General features: G+C 47.8%; 1 protein-coding gene across 1 annotated transcript in view; it reads left to right on the top strand.

Annotated features, from left to right (window-relative positions):
* The window catches only part of anks1b (ankyrin repeat and sterile alpha motif domain containing 1B), a 124,071-nt gene that overhangs the window by 56,729 nt on the left and 54,842 nt on the right, over positions 1-12,500 (top strand). Inside the window, 2 exon segments of the mRNA XM_030342100.1 lie at positions 1,008-1,167; positions 7,042-7,178. Of these exon segments, the coding sequence (XP_030197960.1) occupies positions 1,008-1,167; positions 7,042-7,178 (297 nt within the window).

The following is a 12,500-nucleotide window of genomic DNA, read 5'->3' as shown; positions in this document are numbered from 1 at the left end:
CAACACAGACGGGACGCCGTGTGACAGCTGGGGATGAAGCGTTGCATTATGGGAAAAATGCGGACATCTGTGTGGTCATTTTGATAAAGTTTCTCTCACCGGAGATAAAGTTAGTTTTGTTTTGCCTCTTCGCTCCTTGGTCACACGTCTGCGTGAGAAACTGGTTTGGTTGTGAGCTTCTCTCTCTCTCTGTCTCTCTCGCGCTCTCGCTATCTCTCACATCTTCACTTAAGTGCTATTTTACATTCTTCGATTTGTTTGTAAAAGGTCAATTTGAAGAGCAAAATGAAAGCGATGTTCGTAAAGTCTGGTTCAGGGTCAGGGTTAGGGCAGAATGGAGACATCTCGCTGAATAGATATTATTTAACCGCAGCCACACAATCGTTGGAACATGAGGCAGGCTTTCCTAGCTCTACAGATCACCTCCCTCATGCGTGGCTGCAAAGACCCAAGGATTAGAGCAGGGTGGTTAATATGCTGGAACTACTGTGTTGTTGGCAAGGTACAAGGCGTCGGTAAACAGCATGGATCTGCTGACAAGATGGATCTCTGAGCAGCTCCAAGCCCTGTTTCTCCTCTCCCTGCAGAAGTTACTGGCTGCCAGGCCTGGGAGAGCTTAGCTGCTAGGGGACAGGAATGTTTTTCTTTCCCATGAAGTTGCAGGCAAATCAAAGGCACAAAGCAACAAACCCAATAATGCTTGATAACCAAACCCCAGACATCATGGATGTGTGTTATAATATGCACCACAGGGTTGAACAAAGAAGACTTGTGCTGATATCAATGATGAAACAGAACAACTTTCTCATCTTATTTTGAGCTGTGACCCTTGGGAATGGTAAGACCAGCTGATGGATCATTGTGTTCATAGAAACGGTTGTTATGGCCGGTTTAGAATGTCCAGGTTAAAGCAAGAAGGAAGAAACAAACAAGACCACAAGCTAACACGCTCTTATCCTCACAGCAGACGACTTTTATGTACTCTCTGTCTCTCTTTCTCCCTCCAGGAGACCCAGGCTGATCTCGTGGGCTCTCCCTCGCTGGAGGTCTTCTCCCCGGAGGACGAGGAGAATCCCTACGAGCTGGTGACCTCGGTAACCTCTGCCGTCACACGTAAACCCAGCTCCCTGGACATCAGCAGCTGCCAGACCGCTGCACACAACAACGGTAGGAACACAAGCTCAAAGGGGACATATTATACCACCAGGCGTGAGTGTGATTAGCCGCTACAAGCCGTTTTGAAAATGTGCAGCTTCTGACATCACAGGTGGGCGTGTCCACCTAGATGTGTGCTGGATGGATCGGTCTACCAGACTACCCAGTGGATTGCAGCAAAAAAGTTTCTCATCTATCCGTCATACATCTAGGTGGACACGCCCACCTGTGATTTCAGAAGCTGCACATTTTCAAAACAGCTTGTAATGGCTAATCACACTCACACCTGGCGGTATAATATATACCCTTTAAGACCTCTAAATTCCTCACAAACCGAAGACCTCTGAAGTCCTAACAACGTTAGGAAAACAAACTGAAGAACTAAAGTCCTCAGGAACACAAACCGAAGACCTCTATATTCGTAGAGAGAGAGAGCGAGAGAGCGCGAGTTTAATTGGTGGTTAATTGGAGTTTCCTGTTGAGGTGTTGATGGCTCCTGCCGTGGTTCCTGCTAATGATCCTCACAACATGATCATTTATCATGTCAAACCCGGGGGAACATTAAGGCCAATTAACCAAAGATCGTTTCATTTGTAACGCATAAACGAGATGTGAAGGGGAGTCATATCTCAGATGATTGATCTTCTACCAGAAGTGATGGCGGAACTTTCCTGAATCCAAAATAAAATGTTATTCTTGTGTAAAATGTTAAGACTTGGCTGCAGGCCAGTCATCTTTTGGAAAGTGTAGTTTAGATTTGACTGTGAACTACCACACACAAATGTATCATCATGATACAGCATCTCATCATCCATTAAGGGTATAATATGTAATTTCTGCCGCTAAGGGTCATGTCATGATATAACAGGAGTAGGAGTGGAGGTAACATAATGTTAACTTGCTGACTTACCCTTGGTTGAGTCGACTACCAAATCAGCTTTAGATACCCTGTAATGTGATGCTAGGGTAGTTTACACCTGTAGGTAATGTTACATGGTTGTTTCCTGATATAGATGATGGGATGTCCTAGTTTACAGCTGTATATAATGCAATGTGGGTTAGTTTACAGCTGTATATAATGCTATGTGGGGTAGTTTACAGCTGTAGATGATGTTATGTGGGGTAGTTTGCGGTTAATGTTAGATAATGTTAGACAGGGGTCACTCAGACTTTAAAACAGGGTTTCACTCAGACCTTAAACAGGGGTTCACTCAGACCTTAAACAGGGATTCACTTACACTTCAAACAGGTGTGTCACTCAGACCGTAACAGGTGTTCACTAAGATCTTAAATAGGGATTCATTTCCACCTTAAACAGGGGTCACTCAGACCTTAAACATGGGGTAACTCAGACCTTAAATAGGGGTCACTCTATTTAAGAGCTTCCTTCAATATTAGCCAGTGGTCGTGTGCTATGAAGCTATGCTTGCTGTTGCCCATCGTAACGGGGTGCATTGTGTGGGCTGCGGTGCCCATAGTTGTTTTCACTGCGGAACATGGCAGCACTCAGTCAACCACAACAAACCCCTCAGAAAATAACAGAAAGCTAAAGCGCACCAAACAGAACGCCGCCCACGGCCGCGCGCTCTCCTCCTCTCGCTCCCATGGCGATGCGCTAGTGTCAGTTGTCACGGCAACTGCACCGCCGGTTCTCGGCTTGTGAGTCACCTGTAGGTTGCCATGGGAACTGATACCCCCCCATTCCATGCTAGTGTGAGGTCCAATACCTAGTCCTATACCAATACAGCCAGGGTGTGTGTGAGTGTGTCTGTGTGTGTGTGTGTGTGTGTGTGTGTGTGTGTGCGTGTACACCAGTTGGTGTTTGCATGTCTGCGTATGTTTTCATTTCCCTCATTGATAGAGTGACAGAGAGTGAGGGGGAGGGAGGTAAAGTGAGGGTGAGGGGAGAGTGATGGGGGGAGAATGCAGGAGATTTCAAAGAGATCCTCCTAAATCTGAAAATGCCTGCAAAACAAATCTCCCAGAAAGCGATGACTGCGGTGATACTGAAGATGATCCTCTCATCTCCTGCAACCCGCCTGCCTCTCAGTGAGACAGGCGGCGACCAGTGAAATCGCTGGTGTGGACAGAAAGAGTTTGGACACGTTGTTCTGATCGGGGCGCAGTGAGAACACGTCCTCAGGCTGATAGGAGCAGCTTGGTGCAGGGTGGTGCAGGGTGGAGCAGGACAGACTGAAGGGTGGAGCAGAGTGGTGCAGAGTGGAGCAGGACAGACTGAAGGGTGGAGCAGGACAGACTGAAGGGTGGAGTAGGACAGACTGAAGGGTGGAGCAGGACAGACTGAAGGGTGGAGTAGGACAGACTGAAGGGTGGAGCAGGACAGACTGAAGGGTGGAGCAGAGTGGTGCAGAGTGGAGCAGGACAGACTGAAGGGTGGAGCAGGACAGACTGAAGGGTGGAGCAGGACAGACTGAAGGGTGGAGCAGGACAGACTGAAGGATGGAGCAGGACAGACTGAAGGGTGGAGCAGAGTGGTGCAGGACAGACTGAAGGGTGGAGCAGAGTGGAGCAGGACAGACTGAAGGGTGGAGCAGAGTGGAGCAGGACAGACTGAAGGGTGGAGCAGAGTGGAGCAGGACAGACTGAAGGGTGGAGCAGAGTGGAGCAGGACAGACTGAAGGGTTGAGCAGAGTGGAGCAGGACAGACTGAAGGGTGGAGCAGAGTGGAGCAGGACAGACTGAAGGGTGGAGCAGAGTGGAGCAGGACAGACTGAAGGGTGGAGCAGGACAGACTGAAGGGTGGAGCAGAGTGGAGCAGGACAGACTGACGGGTGGTGCAGAGTGGAGCAGGACAGATTGCAGGCTGGAGCAGGACAGACTACAGGGTGGAGCAGGAGGCTAGCCCATCCTAGCCCATCCTAGCCCATCCTAGCCTAGCCCATCCTCGCACATCCTAGCCTAGCCCAGCTCATGTGTGGTGAAAAGAGACTAATTTGCATGCATGCAAGTCCCCACAACCGTCCCCGGTGAGAGGTGTGTGTGCGCGTGCATGTGCATGTGTGTATGAGTATTTTGAGCTGGTATATTTGACAAGCAGGGTCAAAGGTCAGCGAGTGGTCGGGGTATCCCAGCTGTTCCATCCTCCACTTAGAGCCCTGATAGACTAAAGTCTCCTTCATTTACACGCTGGGCCGTACTTTATAGACAACAGGGCTGTGAAAGAATATAACATTGTTATATAATACATGTTCTAAAATATATTCCTTAACAATACTAGATACTACTACATATATAATTAAACTGTTTATTATTGCACAAAATCAAAGTAATATCGAATAAGTCTGGGGTTAGACATTAAGTATGGGGATAGACAGTAGGTCTGGGGATAGACAGTATGTCTGTAACCTGGGATGCACAGTAAGTCTGGAACCTGGGATAGACAGTAAGTCTGGGGTTAGACAGTAGGTCTGGGGATAGACAGTAGGTCTGGGGATAGACAGTATGTCTGGAACCTGTGATAGACAGTAGGTCTGGGGATAGAAAGTATATCTGGAACCTGGGATAGATAGTAGGTCTGGGGATGGACAATAGGTCTGGGGATAGACAGTATGTCTGGAACCTGGGATAGACAGTAGGTCTGGGGATAGACAGTAGGTCTGGGGATAGACAGTAAGTCTGGAACCTGGGATAGACAGTAGGTCTGGGGATAGACATTAGGTCTGGGGATAGACAGTAAGTCTGGAACCTGGGATAGACAGTAGGTCTAGGGATAGACAGTAGGTCTGGAGATAGACAGTAGGTCTGGGGATAGACAGTAAGTCTGGAGATAGACAGTACATCTGGAACCTGGGCTAGACAGTACGTCTGGAACCTGGGATAGACAGTAAGTCGGGATAGACAGTAAGCCTCGGGATTAGACAGTAGGTCTGGGGATAGACAGTAAGCCTGGGGATAGACAGTTGGTCTGGAACCTGGGATAGAAAGTACGGAACCTGCAGCCATTCATCACCAGAACAAAGGGAGAGGAGATGAGTTCCTTGATGAGCTCTAAGAGAACTCTTTAATACGTTAACTCTGCATTAACACGCTGAATCAGGATCCATGGAGAGTTCAGCATTCATGGCTGTCAGTTGGTATGAGAACGTGCACATACACACACGCATACACACACGCATACACGCATAGCAAACATGTGCACGCATACACACCCATGTATACACGCATACACACACGTGTACACACACCACGCACGCACACCATGAGAGTGGCATCAGAGAGGCGTCGAGGCGAAGCTGACCGCAGGGTAAGCACACACACACACACACACACACACACACACACACACACACACACACACACACACACACACACACACACACACACACACACACACACAAACACACACACACACACACACACACACACACACACACACACACACACACACACACATCAAGTCTAGAAATATCTGGCAGCAATGAGGGTATTCATCAAAGCATTCCCCTTTTCCATCACTTTTGTTTGAAATACATAATCCGACACACCAGCGTTTATGTGTATGTGTTTGTGTGTGTGTGTGTATGTGTGTGTGTTTGTGTACGCTGCAGTGCTGTTTGTGTATCTTTCTGTATGTCCGTACATATGTTTGTATGTGTGTGTGTCTTTCTGTACGTGTTTGAGTGTGGGTGTGTGTTTTTGTGTGTGTGTCTTTCTATGCGTGTGTGTGTATGTGTGTCTCCTCCGGTGGGTTGATCCAGACGGTGGTTTTGTCCTCTGAAGTTTAATTGCTGCCACCTCAGCCTCTCCCCCTCATCTCCTCGTTCTTCTCCTCGTTCGCCCGCTCAGCGATGCCGCGTCAACACACACAAATGCATTGTCTAGCATGTGTGTGCATATGTGTATTTATGAAGTATATGAAGTATACTTCACATACTTACGTTGGTTTGTGTGGTGTTTGTCTGTTGGGTGTTTGTGATGCCAAGCCGACGGTTCTGGGTTCGCAGCCCACTCTCTGCCTCCTCCTCGAGCATCCTTGTGCTCGCTGACTTGATCTTTGTGTATCGACACGGTTAACCTTTACATACTGATTAGCCTTCACAGATCTGTTCTCTAGGACCGACAGGTAGCCTCAAGACACTCATGATGGGAGGGACTTTAATGTAGCAGGGAGTGGGGGTTCCCCGGTTTCCTGGCTAAAACTGCCCAACCACTAACCAGGCTCATTCAATCTGGCCCCATTGTAATCCCCCTGTATGATTGGCTGATTCAGTAATTCCCTCACTCTCGACCTCAAGCTGGTGTGTGGTGAGGGTTCTTGCGCCGAATGGCTGCCGTGCATCACCCATGTGGGTGCTATGCATTGGTGGTGGTTAGTGAGGTCCCCCCCTTCACTGTTAAGCGCTTTGGGTGACTTGAAAAGCGCTATATAAATGTAAAGTTAATTTCACTTCACCTCAGTCTGCTCCCTGGTCCATGACGCAGCAGACCCATGATGAGGGGGGTGAAGGGCTCTTTGAGTTCACAGTCTGAACACTCTCCGGCTGTACATGGGCGATATTTATAGAGCTGGAATGCTTGTTTTGTTAAACTCTCATATGGGGCTCAGTGAACTGTGCATAATTATGGTTTGGGAACTTAATCATATATCATGGTTTGTTAAACCTGCATTACCAAACTACTGCTGATGAAATGATTTTGTTGAAAATGAAACATCTCTCTCTCTCTCTCTCTCTCTCTCTCTCTCTCTCTCTCTCTCTCTCTCTCTCTCTCTCTCTCTCTCTCTCTCTTCTCTCTCTCTCTCTCTCTCTCTCTCTCTCTCTCTCTCTCTCTCTCTCTCTCTCTCTCTCTCTCTCTCTCTCTCTCTCTCTCTCTCTCTCTCTCTCTCTCTCTCTCTCTCTCTCTCTCTCACGCCCATTCAATCCAAAGGCCACTCGCCCCAGGTGACAGTGAATGATGGGGAATTTGGTAACCATGGGAACGGCTGCACGGGCCCCACTCCGGACTGCTCCCCCCCCTCTCCTGACACAGCGCTGAAAAACATTGAGAGAGTCATCCGCCCCCAGGTGAGCTGAGACACACACACACACACACACACACACACACACACACACACACACACACACACACACACACACACACACACACACACACACACACACACACACACACACACTTGTGCAGCAGACACACACATTCTAAGAGACACATATACACACACACACACACACACACACACACACACACACACACACACACACACACACACACACACACACACACACACACACACACAAACATAACTACAGAGCAACGCCACCTCATGTTTTATTGAAGTTAAGCATTCTCCCTAATGTGGATAAAAGTCAAAGCGCTCTCTCACTCTCTCTATTTGCACTCTCTCTGTATCTCTCATTCTCTCTCTCTCTCTCTCTCTCTCTCTCTCTCTCTCTCTCTCTCTCTCTCTCTCTCTCTCTCTCTCTCTCTCTCTCTCTCTCTCTCTCTCTCTCTCTCTCTCTCGATTTTGCTCTCTCTCTGTCACCCTTACCCATTCACAGACATGTCTCATGTCACACCCATGGTGACATGAGATATGTGACACACATTCCCGATCTGTGTAAGAGATTCAATTCAATTCAGTTTTATTTGTATCACCCTTAATCACAGGGCTAAACAGGCCATATGTTTATGACACTGAACGGTGTTGAGGTCTGTCTTATCTGTCAGAAACATCTCTACTCTAACCAGGAGCTGAACAACTGTCAGAGCGATGTATGAAATGTTTGTTTCTTTCCTGGTGTGCCCGATGGGGATAGGCAGTCATGAACATTGAATTTGTTCAATGAATTTGTTCTCTCTCTCTCTCTCTCTCTCTCTCTCTCTCTCTCTCTCTCTCTCTCTCTCTCTCTCTCTCTCTCTCTCTCTCTGTCTCTCTCCGTCTCTCTTCCTGTGTGTGTGTGTGTGTGTGTGTGTGTGTGTGTGTGTGTGTGTGTGTGTGTGTGTGTCATGGAGTTCAGCAGTGTGACCCATTAGCACCTCAGCTCATTACCGCCGCTCCTTCTCACTCTGTGGAGAACAACCAGCCGTGCTCAACACTTCCTGTCTGTTGCTCTCAGGCTCCGCCCACTCCCAGGCCCCACCCACTATTCCTAGAGTATGATTTGTTAGAAAAGGGACTATATATAACGTTATATCTGCTTCTAGTTAGACTGGCCTTCATCTCTCCCGGCTCAATTTTGACCAATCAGGCCATCTCTTCCCTGATTAGTTCAGGGAATCCATCTTGCCTGTCAATCACATATGGTTGAAATGGAACCAGAGTGGAAGGGACTAACTTTGGTAGTTTAAAACCTTGCTCTGCTCATAAAAAGCCAGGAATAATGTATTAATCATTATCGAATTTCTGTTTAAAAATGTATCCTCCTACACTAATTATTTTAACTAATTGTGTTATGAATTATTTATTTTGAATCGCCTGCCTATTGAAACACACACACACACACACACACACACACACACACACACACACACACACACACACACACACACACACACACACACACACACACACACACACACACACACACACACACACACACACACACACTGCTGATACAACACTAGTTAATAGTATCAAAATGTGCCTGTTTATTCCGTTTGTAAGTCAGAGCAACCATGTCCTTCATCCTCGCTGTGGGGTCTGATGGGTTACAGGGAGCCATTATGATGCTTCCTCCAAATTCACGGTGTTGCTGGCTGGGGCTCAGGCCATTAGGCGTCTGTGATTCCTGGATCCTTTAGGATTGGAGATCCTTGCTGGGCTCAAAATGACAGTGATAAGGGATCATCATTGTCCCCTGTGGCTGAGTTCCCTTTTGCAATCACCACGTGTTTGTGTGTTTGTGTGTGTGTGTGTGTGTGTGTGTGTGTCTGTGTGTGTGTGTGTGTGTGTGTGTGTGTGTGTGTGTGTGTGTGTGTGTGTGTGTGTGTGTGTGTGTGTGTGTGTGTGTGTGTGTGTGTGTGTGTGAAAGCACAAGCACATCTTTCCACACTGAACCCAGGTGTGAAATCCCATTTATCTAGCTTAGCTGATCTAAATTGATGATGTGATTTTTATCAAAACATCCCCAAAAGATAAACATGCAACACACACACACACACACACACACACACACACACACACACACACACACACACACACACACACACACACACACACACACACACACACACACACACACACACACACACACACACACACACACATACAATACAGACATACACACAGGTGTGAGTTAACTTAATAAACACACAAACTCATTATAGGGGTGTCACTTCTCCTTTACCCATGGGGATGTGCAATGGCCAATGAAAAACGATTTCCCTGTAATTCAGTTAGCAATGGCTGCTGTGTGTGTGTGTGTGTGTGTGTGTGTGTGTGTGTGTGTGTGTGTGTGTGTGTGTGTGTGTGTGTGTGTGTGTGTGTGTGTGATTGTGTGGGAGTATGTAATATAGGGACATTGTTTTTTTGTGTTGGCGAGTGGTGCACATGATTGCTTCTGTGTATTGGTGTGTGTTTGTACATATACTTCTGTGTGTGTGTTTGTATTAATGGCTGTGTGTGTGTGTGTGCATGCGTGTATGTGTGTACTAGCATGAGTGTTAGTGTGTGTGTGTGTGTGTGTGTGTGTATTAGTGTGTGTTTGTTTATGTTTGCGTGTGTGTGTGTGTGTGTTAGTTTGCATTAGTGTGTGCGTGTGTGTGTGTGTGTGCATTAATCCTTATCAGGTGTGACGTGTTCATCAGCTCAGCACATCCTAGTGTGTCCCCGTCCCGCCTGGCTTCGCTCCTCTGGCGCGGGGACATGTCCCCATCGTGTGTCTGCTGCCTCAGAGCCTTCTCTCTCCCCCGTTCTCCCTTACCTGCATGTTTGTGTAAAAAGCGTCTATTTCTCTTTCTTTCACTCTCTCTCTTAGTCACTCTCTCCCCATTCTCTCTCTCTCAGTCACTCTCTCCCCCTTCTCTCTCTCTCAGTCACTCTCTCCCCCTTCTCTCTCTCTCAGTCACTCTCTCCCCTTCTCTCTCTCTTAGTCACTCTCTCCCCCTTCTCTCTCTCTCAGTCACTCTCTCCCCCTTCTCTCTCTCTTTCTCCCTCCGCCTTTATCGCTCCCGTAACCTGCCATGACCTCGCTCTTACACACACACACACAAACACGCACACACACACACGCACAGACGCATGCACGTTCTATTCTGTTCTATCTCGTCGTAGTAATTGAGGTTTAGAGAAGCTCAATAAATGAGCTAATTTATACTGTGTTCTTCCTGTCTCTGCAAAGACTCTCAACTCATTGGTGGAATTATATTGTTATTGGGTTATTAGTAATGTGTAGAACTAGCCTGGTCCTACCAGACTCTCGTACTTCATTTCATTTGCAGAGAGAGTCTGGCCCCGCTCAATTGACTAATGTTAACTCATTGAAGGCGGGTGTCTGTTGAAGCTGAAAACTATTGGACCTGCCCAGTGCCACTCTGGATCTGCCAAAACCAACCGCTAACGTTTGACCAGGAATCACGTTGCAGGCAGGCTGTAAACAAACCAAACGCTGTGCGTAAAGATGTTCGTCAACGAGAGCTGACTGTAACGTCATTGCTCTCAGCCACTCGTAGTACTGAAGGGAAATGAAAATTGAGCGGAAGTACTTAAGCGGGCAGAGCCAGGCTAATGTAGAACCCAACCCCCCTACCTGACTTCCCAGGTGTCAGTCGTATTCCATAAAGCAGATGTGATGCATAATCATGTTTTAGTGAAGACGGGAGGACCAGCCAGGCTGTCTGTGTCTCCTCTCCTCCTCTCTTCTCCTCTTTCTTTCCTCTCCTCTCCTCTCCTTCTCTCCTTCTCTTCTCTTCTTTACTTTCCTCTCCTCTCCTCTCCTCTCCTCACCTTTCGTCCTCTCTTCTCTCCTCCTCTAACCCAGACAGCTCATTGAATTGCTACAGTTGGATGAAGGTTGACTGTCATCCACCACGAGCTCCACCCGCATTAACAGCACCATGTCATTGCAAGCACCTGGTTGCTATGGTTGCAAGGCTAAAAGCTTAGCTCTTTTTTGTGTGTGGGATTACGTAAAATATTCTTTCATCAGGTGTATTAGCTTTCCTCCAACCCTGGTTCTCTCTCTATCTACCTCTCCCCTCTCTCTCTCTCTTTCTCTCTCTCTTTCTCTCTCTCTCTCTCTCTCTCTCTCTCTCTCTCTCTCTCTCTCTCGCTCTCTCTCTCGCTCTCTCCTCTTTCATCAAACACCTTTTTTCTTTAATCCACTCTTTATCCGTCAGTTCTTTTGCCTTTCTTTATTCCCGTGTATATTTGTCGTATCCCATTGTCATGCAGATGACTGTACCTCGACACCTCCTGTCTGTGGAGGTTTCTCGGAACCGAGCCCAGAGACACGGGGGTTTGAGTGTGTCTAATAAAGTGATGTATTCTCCGACACCCTGGATGTGAATATTGATGAGCTGAAGAGGCTGTACCTCTGAACATACAGGAAGCTTCCTATCCAAGGAAATATGAACATCTAATCCATAACACAGCAGGGATTTACTGCCAGCTCTCATCTTCACGTCTGGTGGTCTGAAAGACACTCAGCGAGCAGTGAGGCCTCAAACAGAACGCTCTGAGGCTCAGAGCAGTACGCTCACAACTGCTCAGAGCAGAACGCTCCACTGCTCAGAGCAGAACACTCACCACTGCTCTGAACAGATCGCTCACAACTGCTCAGAGCAGAACGCTCCACTGCTCAGAACAGATCGCTCACTACTACTGCTCAGAGCAGAATGCTTCACTGCTCAGAGCAGATCGCTCACTACTGCTCAGAGCAGAATGCTTCACTGCTCAGAGCAGAATGCTTCACTGCTCAGAACAGATCGCTCACTACTGCTCAGAGCAGAACACTCCACTGCTCAGAGCAGAACACTCGCCACTGCTCAGAGCAGAACACTCACCACTGCTCAGAGCAGAACACTCGCCACTGCTCGGAGTAGATCACTCACTACTGCTCAGAGCAGATCGCTCACTACTGCTCAGAGCAGAATGCTTCACTGCTCAGAGCAGATCGCTCACTACTGCTCAGAGCAGAATGCTTCACTGCTCAGAACAGATCGCTCACTACTGCTCAGAGCAGAACACTCCACTGCTCAGAGCAGAACACTCGCCACTGCTCAGAGCAGAACACTCACCACTGCTCAGAGCAGAACACTCACCACTGCTCAGAGCAGAACACTCAGCTGCTCAGAGCAGAACACTCACCACTGCTCAGAGCAGAACGCTCCACTGCTCAGAGCAGAACACTCAGCACTGCTCAGAGCGAAACGCTCACTACTGCTCAGAG

This window comes from Gadus morhua, chromosome 19, assembly GCF_902167405.1.
Source record: "Gadus morhua chromosome 19, gadMor3.0, whole genome shotgun sequence".
Taxonomy (NCBI): Eukaryota; Metazoa; Chordata; class Actinopteri; order Gadiformes; family Gadidae; genus Gadus; species Gadus morhua.
This window is presented reverse-complemented; position numbering and strand designations above follow the sequence as displayed.